Below are 15,196 nucleotides of genomic sequence, written 5' to 3' on the forward strand. Positions count from 1 at the left end.
TGCTTGACACTGTCTGGACCCTGGCTACGTCATAGAACATAAAAGCCCCATAAGTCATTTTAAAAAACACTCTCAGTCCACACACTTAAAAATAGCTCTAAGGATATTTTTCGCCAAACAGAACATTAAGTAACTGCTTGACAAGAAATGTGCAGTTTATCTACAAAAAGATTTTTGGCATGATTTTAGCATCTGTGTGGAAGTTCAACAAGGAATGAAATACACATACAGGGACATTAAATATAAGCTCCTTTTATTATAAGGCAATGAAAGAAATCCCATCATACAAACAGGTAACACAGACACCACAAAACAGTTATCAAAATGTATCGTATTGTAGCTAAAAGTAATTTAAAACCCACCCACCCCTGATGAAACAACTGTCAGCTAAATATTATAAAGTGCTTTCTCATTCTGTCGAATGCAATCACCAAGGCAAAGTCATTACAGTTTTCTGAACGAGAACTTAACAGACCTTTCAGGCACTAAACAAGCCTACACAATACTTATTATACTTCTAATCATTCACAGCAGTCAAATGAACCCATACTGTTTTAAGAATCTGTTGATCAATAACATGTTCCCTTGCTTTGCAAATGTCATATTAAAATGTAAAAAAAAAAGAAGTATCCAGCAGTAGGTGTCCATTCTCAACACTGTAAGTCAGCATATTTCTCCTTCTACGGCACAGTCAGTTCTTCCCTCTACAGAAAAGAGAAAAAGGAAAGTTAATATTTTTTTCAATTTGTTTTGGTCCATCAAATACAAATGATAGATGATGAGATGGGATTTAAATGTGTAATGCGTATTGCATATACAACAGCAGACGAGCGGCACGCTCTACATATACCAGACCACAGATATAACATATCCCAAAACCTTTTAACTGCAAGCAACAACATGCAGAGGGCAACATGAACATGTTGGTGACTGCAGGAAGGATGGAGAGATGCAAGTATTAATTCCCGTTGGTTGGAAAAGATGGATGAGTGGAGAAAGAGAATGATAAAACAAACTAATAAAGAGATTAAGTTTGAATTCCAGGGTCATGGCTTTAACACAAGGCTGAGAAGCTCTTCAGACATATCAGATTCTTTTCAATCAACTAGAGACACCTAGTGGTCAGTTAATGCAAAAACACTGTACTGTCCAAACATAATGTAGGTCCTCCACGTTCTTTGTATTTTAAAGGTATAACATCTATTGTGTCTTGTATCACATTGACCCTGGAAATCGCGGGTTAAAATGTCAAAAGAAGCTGGGAATAAAAGATAAGGCACTGCAGTCAGCAATGCTTTAAAATGGCAGGAGAAATGCAGGGGGGAGGTCTCGGTTGGAGGGAAGCACACCTGACAGCAAAGGTTCCCTGGATGAGTCCAAGACCTGGTGAAGATGAAGCCAGGTCAGAATGGTATCTCTTTCCTGTATCTCTTTTTGTGTCTTATATACAAGGACAATAACATTCACACATCCATGCAACCTTCTCTCAGACTTCCTCGATTAATCTAGGACCTCAGGGTGAGAAATGTTAGGAACATCAAGGTATTTATGTGTATATATATATATATATATATATATATATATATATATATATATATATATATATATATATATATATACATACATACACACACACATACATATGTATATATGTATACACACTGTATACATTATAACAGACTGTCACAACACATGCCAGGCTAAGGAGCATGTAAATAACAGATGTCGTTCCTTTGCATTTAAGACAGCACAATATACTGGAATAGAGTCAGCCAATATACTATACTACAAAATACTCGCAGCAATTTCCGAAGTACAAGCCTGAATTAAGTGCAATGAGTGTAGTGATGCTGTAATATTTATTCAGCACCTCTAGCTGAGCTGATGTTAAATGAAGGTTAGATTCAAAAGGGGTTTGAAACGCAACCTAAATAGTTTTTTATTAATAAAAGTCAGAAAATTCACAAAAAAAACCTGTGGATTCTATTCGATCTTTTCTTAGGATGACTCAAAAGATTTCAAATATCTGATTCATGCTGTGGACCTTACAGTAAATAAAAGACTGCAGCGTCTACCATTTAAACTCTTGTAGATCCAAACACTCATGTCACAACTGAGTTCATTAATAAGTTAACAGTAGAGGAACAGGAAAGCTGCCTGGAATAATTTGCCTTGAGGCTGCCATTCATGAAATGGAATAACTTTCTCTTGCGGGAGCCTATGGTGGTCGGGTGTGACTGGCTTCCTTTCAGTTTACTTGCATGACAAGACAGTTGCTTGGCAAACTGGAAATGATGCAAACTCTGTAGCTGCAGTTGTAAGAGTGAATGTCTTTTTGCTGTTTTTGTTTAAACAATAGCAAACCAAGAAAAACTTGCTCTGCAGAAAGTCTGCAATAGTTAAGCAGCAAACCATCGGGGCAAACAAGAAAATGGCTGAACAGGTAAGATGGTGTTTAATTATGTTATCCAAAGGCTGCTCAGCACTAAAGTATGTAAGTCTGGTTTATATTATACATTAAATATTTACAATATCATACTAGCGACTACCAGTGAGGATACATCTTGGCTTGGCAATAAGCCTTGCTGTGTACGTCAGTCTTTGGAATAGAGCTGTGTTAACTTTAGTTTCATGACCTGGTGTAAAATGAACTTACAGTGGAGATCAAAATTAGAGAACAACTAATAAATACTTGATTTATTCTGAAATACTGTTTTTTTATTGTCCAGAATTATATAGAATATCAGCTGTGGCTATACCACTGTTGTACTAGTATGGTCTTATATAACCAAGGCACTTCAATAAAAACTTTTTGTTTTGGGAAAAAAAGCAGTGAGTTAAACACTTCCAGAAACCTCCCAGTTATTAATGTTAATCTGGCACCTGGTGACAATTTACTTATTGTTGAACACTTAATTTATCTGGCAGCTCTCCTGGTTACTTTGCAAGATGGCAAGCTGCTCTAAGGTGACTGAAACCCTGAGACAGCAGGTTTTCCAGATGAAGGCCAAAGGGACGACCCTCTCAGCCATCAGAGAGAGGTTGTGCCTTCCAAGTTTGTGTTTTTAAGAATAGTGAACCTTTACAAGGACAAAGATTCATTTAAGTCCCTCAAAAAAGGCCGGTCGTCCACGTAAAACAAGTGCACGAGAGGACAAGATTGTTAAGACTCTCAATGGGGAATCGGTTCAACACTACAGCTGGAGTTGCTCGCCAGTTCAGAGGACACAGTGGCACACAGTGTCTCGTTGTTTAAGACTTTTTGGACTGAAAGCCCACTCTGCAGTGGCCAAACCTCTCATCACCAATAATAATAAAAAGGCGAGACTTGCCTTTGGTGAAGAGCATGTTGTGTGGACAAAGGAGAACTGGTCCAGAGTGTACTTCAGTGATGAGAGTATGTTCAATTTATTTGTGTCTGATGGGAAACCAAAGTCTGTAAAGAAGTCAGTTAAATTTGGAGGAGGAAGTGTCATGGTTTGGGGATGTGTGGCCTCTTGTTCAGCTACATGGCAGGGTGAATGCAAACTTTTATGTGAACCTCCTTCAACAACATGCAATACCTTCACTGCAGTTGGCTCCCAATCCCCTGTCACACTGCAAAACGGGTTAAGCAGTTCCTTGAAGCTTAGAATATTGAAAAAATTAAATTACACACAGAGCAGTGTGAGAAACTGGTGATGTCCTGTGGGCACAGATGTGCTGAAGTCATTCAAAGCAAGGGCCTCTACACTTCCTATTCATTTTTTAATCCTATAGCCCTAAGAAAATATTGTTGAAATCTTCTCTTCTGACACAATACTGTTCTCTAAAAAAGTTTGTTTTTCACAAAATTAAGATTTTTATTGCCTTGGGTATTTAAAAAACCGTACAGCAGTGGTTTTGCCAAAGGGGATATTCTATCAAATTCTGGACAATATAAAATAACAGTATTTAAGAATAAATCAAGTATTTATTATAATTGTTTCTCTTATTTTGATCTCCACTTTACATCACAGATACAAGTAGGGTAAAATTCTGTATAATACACTGAAACCTGTTGAAATGTGGGAACTACAAATAGGAAGGACCAATACCGTGCCAAAACTGTATTCTGGTCCTCTCACCTCATAGGTGGTTCCTGCCCAGAACTGCCTCATCTCTCCCCTGCACCCAGCCACTACGGCGGAGGTTATCAAGGTGAATGGCACTAGGTAGAGTAGGGCAGGCTGGCCCATCCCTGACAGCAGCATCACAGCAAATGTAGTAATCATTCCCAGGAGATAGGCTACAAGGAATGAGAGATGGACAAATGCAAACACAAAACTTGCATCACACACAGACACAATCAGATCTTAAAAATCTTTCAGTTAACTGCTTAATATGGGAAAAATAATAGTCCAGAGACATCTAGTGGTCAGCAAATGTCAGCATATTAACATGACTCTCACAAAATATCTGATCACACAAACAAATCTTGTATGTATGTGCAGTAGAGCAGCAGAGCTATGGATACATGGAGTATATAAAAACAGGGAATGTAGGTATCCTGTAATAGCATGGTGGCATACTGTACACTCTTTCTTACAGAAAATACTGTAAAAGCTGCACTTGTGCCATCTGTAATCCAACAGTTAACTGGATAAGATATTTAGCCTTGTACATATTTCAGTTATTTTACAGTTACACCGTATGAATAAAAACAATGATAGCTGAACTGTGACGTACCTATGCAGCAGCAGACAAAGTAGATCTTCTTGCTGCTGTTGATCCAAACATCAAACCTGCTGCAGTAGGCCACGAGGAGACCTGTTGGACCAACGAGGATGTCGAGGTTAAGTGATACCTCCTCCCACTACAGATGCACTACAGAAGTACTGCCATTTGTATTTCTGCTTTTTTTGGACAGTTGGTTTTGGTATGTTTTAAGCAAAAAGAAAGCAACAATCTATCTAGTCAATCTAGCAAGTAACTGCAATTACACACACATCATCTAACTTAAATTTGTAAGTTCGTATATGAAACTCTCACCCCACTTTTCTTTTATTGTATTTCTGTCTTTATTGGACTTTTACTCTTTTGTTCTTGTGTTTTGGCTTCAACAAAAAATAAATAAATTGGGGTGGATGTCATTAATATACTGGCAGTATATCAACACAGTTTGTTAAATGAACAGTGTAGTTAATGTGTTTGCGTGCAAAAACGTTTAACAAATCCGTCTTAACTCCAAAATCATGAAGAACACATTAGTATGTTTTCATGACTAAAAACATAAGGTGGGTCTGTACACATGATGCATTTAGGTTTTCCTTCTTTTTTCTCTATGGGTTTAAATACTGTAGTGAAACTGACTGGTGACCAGCAGCCACCGTTGTGCACCAGGGACAGTTTAAACACTGACTTTGGCACTTTAACCTCACCTGGAACAATGATATCTCCGTAACCCAGAATAGAGAACTGCATCCCACACAGGTTCTGAGCCCAAGCTGAGAACCGTGGGACACGCATCACCACTGGCAGCTGAGAAAAGAAAACGTTGTATATGTTTGAGAATATTGCTTTAGAATCTCTTGCAGTAACTCCCATCTCATTGTCATCTCAACTACACCTTGGCTTTTCCAATTTGACATAAAATGTATGGTCTGTCTTTCTATTCATATAATTAATATCAAACCAGTTAAGGTGTAAGCAAGCAACATTTACAATATTGTTCTCAGGATTTGGGGTGTTAAGACTTGAGTTGTGTTTACTTTTGATTTCATTCAGCCAATCCTTATAATTTATTACATTAAGCCAAGCGTTAGCAAATACATTCTCTTTTAAGTTACACCTGCTCAAAACAATTTTGTATGCAGTCGTTTACTTATAATTAATTAATTAACTTAATGTAAGAACATAAGCTCTTCTGCAGGAGGAATCCTGTGAGAAAAACTGCTTTAGGTATCCAGCAACGGCTTAAAATTCCTTACTGAAAACCTCTGGGTGCCTCTAACCGAGAAGCAAAAACGCAAAAATATTCATGTTAAAACAATGTACTACTCAAAGGAAATATAAACATAGAAATGTTTCTATTAAACAAACAAAAAACAGAACCACCAGAAGGCCAAATCCACTAACATGAAAAAAACTGCATATAAACTGCTTAAACTTGAGTAGAACTGCTGTGTTCAAGTGACTTAGCACATACGGTACCATCTGACAGTCATGTGAGGGTCTACATACAGCCATAGAAAAAAGAAGAATCTGATTTACATAGAAACCCAGGATGAATAGGGTGGTCACTGAGAAAAAATGTGGGTAGACCTAACATGTCCAGTACATTATTATATATATATATATGTATATATTATTTATATATTTGTTAGTTGAAAGAATGCATTTCAATCATAACTAAAGTAAGGCATTTGCGTTAAGCTAAAGTTGGTAACTTTCTTTAAAGAATTTTCTTTTCAGAAAGTTTCCAACTTCAGCTTTAATTACTATTTTTTTTTTAAAAATCTTCTTGCTAACCGAATGTGTACAATTAGTTTGGATGTATGTGGGTGGTACATGTGTGTTGATATAATAATATAGAAATCAATAGAGAGAGAAAACTTTCCTCATCATGTCTTTTTCACATAGTTGGAGAGGCTTTACAAAAGTCGGATTCTACTCCTGAGAATCTCTCTGAGACCAAACATCTACAGCCCCAAATCCTTCCCTCCCACCTCAGGATGTAGCATTAAGAAAAAGAGTGGGTAGTTAACAAGTCAAGCCTTACTTTCTCAGAGGAAGCCTGGGGTTCAGCGGGGACCTCCACCATGTTACCTTGCGTCTACGACAGAGCCCACCCAACCCCAGCGCACATTAGTCAATCAGTCATCAGGCCCCTTGGGGCATCAAGAAGCAGCCAGGATGTTAATAAAGCCAGTAAAAAGTTGAAGGGGAATTCCACCAAATACTGCTTTTAGCTTGTTGTCCATGACTTGGGTGGCACCACTCCCGCACTCCTACAGTCAAAATTTTCTTCTTGAACACAAATTTACTCAATGTATTCAGTCACACAAGGATGTTTCAGTCTCCTAATAAATTAAACAACATTGGGCTATAAGCCCTCAAAAACATTCATAGGACAGTTGAAAGTGCCTGAGTTGGTTTAAAGGAAACGTTTTAACGGGGATGTTCTTTAATATAAGCATTCATACATTTCTGTCATAATTCTAGATATTACAATTCAAATCCAAATATTTAGAAAATACCTAGAAAGACAATTTGGTGGAGTTCCCCTTCAAGGTAAGAAGTAAAACAGGGGGGGGGGAGGACTTACCTTCTCTCCAGATGCATCGGGGCCCAGGGCAACCTGCACCATAATGCTAACTCCATTCTGTTGACAGAGAAAGAGATGCCGTGCAGTTATATCACTCGACCGTTTGTAGAACCACCATGCACCACACAGAAAAAACATCTTGTATAAGGTGTCTTATGTAGTTGTGTGTATAGTTCCTCTCGTAAAACATTACTTTTTTACATCAATTCCCCTTTTATGCATCTCTGAAGTACGTTAACTGGATGCCAAAAGACTTTAGGGCAAAAATGGGTTGATCATAAAGCAGGACATAATGAGGAATGTCAGGATAAAATGTGATATCAGTAGCAGTCCAGTATGTGAAAACCCAACCACAGCAGCCCTGATATACTCATACCTTGGTGAAGAAAGGAGTGATGAAAACGAAGAAGACATCATACACGAGCAGGAGGCTCAGCAGAATCACACAGATCTATGTCATGATGGAAAAGAAATTCACAGATTGATTCCGGTAATGATAAATTATATTATATATATTTTTTTAATTTCATTTTTTTCAACATTAAACTGCTTTAATGGGGCGGCAGTGGGGCGGCTGGAGAGGTGCCATTTCACCCCCTGCCAAGGTGTCCTTGAGCAAGGTACCGAACCCCGAAACTGCTCTGGGTGCTTCTCATGGGGCGCATGCATGTATATGTTATATGTATAATACATGTATATAGGACCTGTTTGTGCATGTTTGCATATTTGAGGCCTGTGTGTGTGTTCAAAACAACAACAGCCAAAAAAAAAAAAAGAGTGAAAAGTGAATTTCCCCTAATGATAATAATAAAGGCATGCTTTCTTTCTTTCTCAAGATTGCATTAATTGCCAGTGACATTAAGTGTTCAGAGGTCTATCTTGTTGAGGCCAATACAACAAGATCTTGGACAATGCGACAGATATAAAACTATATTCTTAAATTAATAGAACAATAAGCATACAAGTGCTCACTGTGCATGACAAAATACAAAAGAAAGGAGATAGAAAGAAAGGTGTGTGATTCTCAGAGGGGCTGTTAAAATATTTACCTTGAAGTTGGACAGTGAAATGGTCTTCATGAAGTTGAGGCAGAAAGCAATGCCAAGAAGGTCCTGCAAGATCCAGATCCATCTACAAGGACACGAAAAGCTCTTTTACCCTGTGCTTTGAACCATAGGAGCAGTTACGCCGCAAAAAGGAAATGCTCCACTATTAGAAATAACACCCTGCTAAAGGAAATTCTACTAAAAAGAATGTCACAAACTTCTGATGTTTTCTACTTCCATATATTCATAAATTCACAAGAAGCTGTCTGAAAGAAATCATTAAAGCAACATGAACAAATCATGTTCAAGATATAGGGACAGGTGCAGTGATTGACCTGTTTATAATGAGACACTCCACGTGCAATAACCCTGCCAACACCATTACCACATTGAACATCACCAACTATGTGAGCGAGGTTATTATTTGTGGTGATTTAAAGATTATTTTTATTCTATCATGCTTATTTACTTTAATTTGCATTAAAAACAACATACTTTCATCAATATATCAATTTGCAGAGCAACATGCTCCTACATGTATTCAGTTATTGCATTCACAAGAATATTTCACCATGTCACCATTAAGATACAATAGGAATAAAAAGCCATACAACCACCTTTCTGGTGAGTTCACAACTGGATAAAAGGATGCAATACCCTTAACAAATAACACTGACTTGGGTGCTGCAATGCTAAAACACTGCTGCTCCAATGTGGGTGTTCACCAGATAATTTTAGAAAATTTGCATTTCTTGCTTCACCACCAAAACAGTCGCTTGTGGCGGTGACGCAGCCGTGTCTGAGTGTGCAAGTGAAAGAGACAGAAGGATTATGGTTGTGTACCTGTCTTCGTTCCTGTAGACTCCCCAGACCACAGCAATGCTAATGCACACAGCAGCCAGTATGAGAGACCTCACGGATAAGTTGTAATTTCGGATAGAGAAGCTAGAAAAAAAACACAGACGGTCACATAAACAACGACATTCAGCAGTCAAGGCTTGCCAGGGTGTGATTCAGAGACACACACGCAGATCTGGTTCACATCGTCCCACTCTGACCACACTGTCTGTTTCTGTTCATCAGTATTGATACGCATCTGTTCGGGCTGAAATTTTTATTTCTGTTTGATTATTTTTTGTGAGTGATAACCCAATTCATTCTTTGCTATTATTATTATTTTTTTTTTTTAAATAGTGATGCTCATACCTCCCAGTGCCACAACCAATCTTGTCCATCACTGCATCTAGACAGCTGAAGAGTGCAGATGCAGACGCCAGGCAGAATATAGCAATAATGACGTAAACTGAGGAAAAAGAAGCACAGATCCCATCAACAAAACTTCACATATTTTTACTCCATCAGAGTACACAAAAGCAGTTATTTTCCCCTACTCACCAAGGACGTTGTAGAAAAAGTACATGAGGACCAGCATCCCACACATCAGGGCGACAAAGAAGACCACTTTGAGAGGAGAGTACAGGAAAAGCTCTCCGCTTTCTGCTTTGCTCTCACCCCCTCCTCCCCCTGACACACAACCGTTCAACCGGTCTCTGATACAAACAGAAGAAAACATTTTTGTATGTATTTCAGGCATACAGTTTAAAAAAAACAGATGGCATCAAATACTCATACACAGATGGTGGACCGCACAACTGAATGCAATCAGATATGACAGCACTGCAATAAATATGTCCCTTTGGAAAACTATTTATTGTTTGTTGACAATGCCTTCTACTGCATGTTCAACGCTATAACTAAATAATACATTTACATTAAATTACATTGTCACTGCATGATAACAACACAGCAACTATAGGTGCGTTTCCATTAGGGTAAAGTAGTACTTTCCGCTCGGAAAGTTGCAGGGCACGCCCTCTCAAATGGCCGTTCACTCGCCGTGATTCCATTACAAAAAAAGGCCCCAGCGGGATTTACGAGACTCCGGAGGTGACGTACCACTGTGAATGAGTTTTGAACGCCGGTGCGATACAGCGGCGCAATCTTCCTCAAGAGAAATACAAAGATTGATTAAAGGTTGGCCCATATGACTCACAACGTCAACTAATGTACAAATAACATGAGAGAAAAAATTCCACCTCAAAAATTCTGGCCGCTGGAAAAGTGTTTAACAGAAAGGCTATCACCCTGCTTGCAGTACGGTGTGTGTGTGTGTGTGTGTGTGTGTGTGTGTGTGTGTGTGTGTGTGTGTGTGTGTGTGTGTGTGTGTGTGTGTGTGTGTGTGTGTGTGTGTGTGTGTGTGTGTGTGTGTGTGTGTGTGTGTGTGTGTGTGTGTGTGTGTGTGTGTGTGTAAATGGGAGAGAGAGAGAGAGCCTGCAGCCAAGCACCACAGGTCAGAATCCAATCTGCTCTACTTAGCCGTGTTGTTGTGGCGTCTGTACTACCACACGTCACATCCCACTGAGAGCTACATCCAATCAGCAACCAGGCTTCTCTCAGGGGTTTGAGTGGCCGCTGCTCAAACGGCCGCTCGAGCGACTCACATGCAAATTAGGGGCGTTTTGGCGAGACAGACCCACCTCATTCTGGGTATTTGACCATGGTTGAAACGCACCTTATATGTTCTTCTAATATAAGCCCTTGTTTTGTTTAGTTAAAATTGACAGATACTGCGTGATGTGTGAAGCTGCAATGTCTCACCTCTCACATGCTCCGCTCCAGTAGCCGCCCAACGCGACTGTGACAATGGCAATCAGTAGCATGACTGCAATGCTTGCATCAATCTTCGAGTGAGGTGGAGCATAAAGCTTCGCCTGCATTCCTTCACCAAACACCTGATGACATACACAAAGATTTAACATTTAATGAGACAATGTGCATCCAGTTAGACAGTCTTCATTAAACCGACCGTTATTAAACCGGTGGTAACAAGACCAAATTCAGTGGCAGCAGAAAGGTAAAGGCTGTCCGACCTGCTGTGCTTCAAGGAAGTCCCTGTACCTCATGAGAGCCAGAGGAATATGGATCTTTGCATACTCGGAGTCATTGGCTGATGGAGTGATCTGAAAAGAATAGAAGAGATGAATGCTAAGAATTTGATATTTAGCCTTTGGTCGATTTATGCATCATAAAATTGTGAAATAAATAAGTATGTAAAAGATGACACAGTAAACCAAACAGGAAACAAGAGATTTTGTTTTACGTAGAGGAAATATATGGAAATCCCCACACCACTGATACCTCACTTCCTTATTTCTGAATCACTTCTGCGTGTGCAGCTTACATGTTACATTTGATCATCTAGACATTAGTGTTATGATCACATACAGACACAACAAACAAAAGATTCTGGGTGCTCCAATGGAGTTAGATGAAAATGTCACATGACATTCACATGTGATTAGTCCACTGACAAAATACAAATTAATGTAAATTTCCTACCAAAGTATTGCTGCTGGCAATGAGCAGCGTTGTAGCTCCAAGGCTCTGAGCAACCACAGCTTTCTGGCTGAAATCACAGTCCCCCCTCATCACCACCAATACCTTGCCCTTTACCACATCTGGACTGACCCCAGAGGCATTACACAGCACAGTTGAAGTCATATTCACCAGTGGGAACTGGAACTGGAAGAGTGAAGACAATAATTGATTTAACAATTCAGATAGAAGGAAAGTAGGCCTAATTTTCCCATCATAGCTTTGGCAAACATTGGTGAAGTCCTTTTCTTCTAAGGTCATCACCTTACCCTCACCATTAGTCTTAACTGTAAATACATAATTGGTAAATCATCAACAACCAGACACCAGGTTGTAAATACACGCTCTAAGGTGATAATAATATTGGACACTTAAGTTAATCTCAAGTGTGTCTACTCCACTAGCCACAATGTCTATTTCTGTTCTCATGCCACGAACACAGAAGGAAATGTTAAAAAATAGACATAAAATTTAAAAAAATGCTATAGGTCAATAAAAGTGAATCACTTCTCTGTCCTGATACTAAGTCACAATAGAATAGCTCATAAAAAACTTACAGCAGCATCAAGAGTTTGGGACAGGGGGGTCCAGGAGTGATTGTGGACAATGCAGTACTCCCTATCTGTACTTCCATCTGAAATGTGCAAGATCGCCTCTTGACAGTTTATCTGTTGGGCAAGAAATGTTATTCTTTTGAGTTTCACACAAATTGAAAATGTTAAAGAAAATATCTTAACACAACCCCGTCCTGTAAGAGGCCATTAAAGGATAAAGCTGACATACTCTGCTGGCTAACTGAGTTTGCAAAAAGCAGCAGATTAATTGCAACTGTTCTAACATCTACGCTGCATCTCAGTAGGAAGGTATTTGGTGCTTTGTAAGTCTAAAAATCCTTAAAATTAAAGTGTGTGAAAAACAAACAAAAAAAATGTGTTGCAGGTTGAACTATACTTACAACTTGTGTCCACAACGCCAACATGTGTGTCATATAGACGCTGCTTATATCTTGTGGGGTCTCAAGTAGTACTGAAGTGGTAGTTGATGAGGTGGGTGCACTACTAGGTCACCGTAGAGGAAGTGGATATTCTCAATGGCTTTTTGGCTGATAGGTGATTGTGATGCTTTTATTGTTTTATAGGTACTCAGGGTGTTGTTGTAAATGAGAGCTTACTTGGTAAGTTAAGGTTTCAAGTTATGTAATTTCACTTGCAAATCAACTAATCCATGCCTACTAAAATGTAACATAGACCTTTTCAAAGATGTAAACATAAACATTCTTAATGCCCCCTAGTTTATTTCCTGTTGCAGTGTATGTGAATGACATCAACTGACGGGAAGTTATCAAGGACCAAGGCTGCTGACTTAAAGCCATACGTTTTCAGCAGACTATTTGTTTCGTTATATTTGATATGACAAGCGTTAACCAAGCACTATGAATCTAAAAGCAGCGACAAAACTGGCAAAACTATTGATTTCAGAGAAAAGGACCGGTTACTAATATTCAGAAATCCAAATGTATCAAAGAACAAACAGTACTTAATTAATATGCTCATTATCTTAGCTAAATGTTAAATTCATAACAGGAAAAATCTAAAGAAATTGCTATCCTATAACAAACTCGAAAATAAATCTGATCTAAATAAAGATTTTGAAACGATCAAAATCAATACACTTATTTATAACTACAACAATTTATAACACTTATTTATATTGTATTGTGTTGTATGAATGTCCTGTATTTATGTTGTTTGTGGATCCTGTTGTTTCTTGTGCCAACATTTGGACGATTTGAATGTATTTTTTAAATTTATTTTGTTCATAAAAGATAAAAAGTGTAAATACTTCCTCTTTGCTTTGACGTGTAGATGACGTCAGGGAACCCACCGTTCGCCAAACCTCGAGTTACTTTTCTATGAATGTGCTTAATTGTGTTTTAAAGGCCAACGAGTGTGTCTGTAACTAAACTTCAGTTCAGATGTGGGAATTGTTTCCTACATGAACGTGTTTCCCATCGTGTAACAACATGAGCGCAGAACTAAAACACTAGCGTTTCTGTCTTGAACACGAAACGCTCGCGTTGGCTGAGGCTAACTGGCCGCTAACGCTCGCTCACCGACGGTTGTCATGGGTCTCGTTGTTGTCCGGACAACACGGGGCTTCTGACACACACATGAGCGCAGTGTGTAGACTTCACACCAACAACATGATTTAGACACTAAACAGAAGTCACGGTTCGCGTTTTTTTCAACGGTAAGCGCTATCAGGCCCGTCAGATGCTAAAGCTAAAGCCAGTTCAGTTTGTGTGACTGTCGTCCCCAAACTCACCTGCGATGACACGTAAATGACCGACAACAGGATGGTTCTGACTGCTCTTTCCATTCTGGTAACATTCGTTTGTTCACGGAGTCCGGTGGCATCTACATTAATGGACTTCTGTACGACACGGAGACACTGCTTAGTCTCTAAGTTACTCGTATCTTCATTGCTGTTGTGTACTTCCTGTATTGGCTCGTGACACATGACACGCTGACCCACTGGTTTCTGTTTCACCTCGCAGCGTCTCCACAGCACACACACACTGACCAAAAACATTTTTAAAAAAAAGCAAAAGTAGTGAAACCACTATCTAAGAATATTAGCCATTACAATAAGTCATATGTTGAAAATGTAAAAGTGCATTAAATATTTGACAATAAACAGGGGCGGATTAAGGTGGTCAGGGGCCCCTGGATAGTGTTTGTTTGCCCCCCCCCCCCCCCCACATTATTAATTACTTATTCATTTTTATCAAAAAAAAAAACCACTAAAACAGAAGAGGAGTCTGCAACCTTGACAAATACTGTCAATTTAGGAAATTTCTTAGTAGATCTTGGTCCCACTGTTCTTTCAGTCGTTGTGCTTTTCTTTTTCCGTGCTCCGCTATCACATTTCCTTTCTGACATTTTTCAGCGTCTCCACAGCACACACACACTGACCAAAAACATAAATAAAAGTAAAAGTAGCGAAACCACTATGTAAAAATATTAGCCATTACAATAAGTCATATATTGAAAATGTAAAAGTGCATTAAATATTTGACATAATCAGTGGCAGATTAAGGTGGTCAGGGGCCCCTGCATAGTGTTTGTTTGGGCCCCCCCACATTATTAATTACGCTTTATCAGAAAAAAACACTAAAAGAGAAGAGGAGTCCGCAACCTTGACAAATACTGTCAATTTAGAATTTAGTCAATTCTTGGTCCCACTGTTCTTTCAGTCATTGTGCTTTTCTTTTTCCGTGCTCCGCTATCACATTTCCTTTCTGACATTTTTCCACATTACTGTGTAGTGACACTGAGTGACGTATCATTTGACAGCAAAAGTGACCTTTTGAACCCGGCCACATGAAGGCAGCTGATTGGGTAAATGTGTACCAAATCTATCCTATCTG

At 39.0% G+C, this 15,196-nt stretch overlaps 1 protein-coding gene across 3 annotated transcripts; it reads right to left on the bottom strand.

The window, feature by feature from the left end:
* Nucleotides 1–232: 232 nt before the first annotated feature.
* On the bottom strand, nt 233–14,253 carry sppl2a (signal peptide peptidase like 2A). 3 transcript variants are annotated; one of them, XM_083914588.1, is made up of 17 exons: nt 14,092–14,253; nt 12,324–12,434; nt 11,731–11,913; nt 11,262–11,351; nt 10,990–11,123; nt 9,727–9,881; nt 9,538–9,634; nt 9,175–9,276; nt 8,335–8,416; nt 7,662–7,736; nt 7,286–7,342; nt 6,740–6,793; nt 5,400–5,499; nt 4,708–4,788; nt 4,107–4,267; nt 1,350–1,383; nt 233–704 (listed from the first exon to the last, which is right to left on the bottom strand). In XM_083914588.1, exons 1-17 carry the CDS (start codon nt 14,143–14,145, stop codon nt 664–666), a joined length of 1,611 nt encoding a protein of 536 aa, XP_083770714.1. In that variant the 5' UTR covers nt 14,146–14,253; the 3' UTR covers nt 233–663. The 3 variants fall into 3 exon arrangements, with proteins under 3 accessions (XP_083770714.1, XP_083770716.1, XP_083770715.1); XM_083914590.1 differs by lacking the exon at nt 6,740–6,793; XM_083914589.1 differs by lacking the exon at nt 1,350–1,383.
* Between the last annotated feature and the right edge of the window lie 943 nt (nt 14,254–15,196).

Source organism: Echiichthys vipera (genome assembly GCF_963691815.1).
Source record: "Echiichthys vipera genome assembly, chromosome: 1".
NCBI classification, from domain to species: Eukaryota; Metazoa; Chordata; class Actinopteri; order Perciformes; family Trachinidae; genus Echiichthys; species Echiichthys vipera.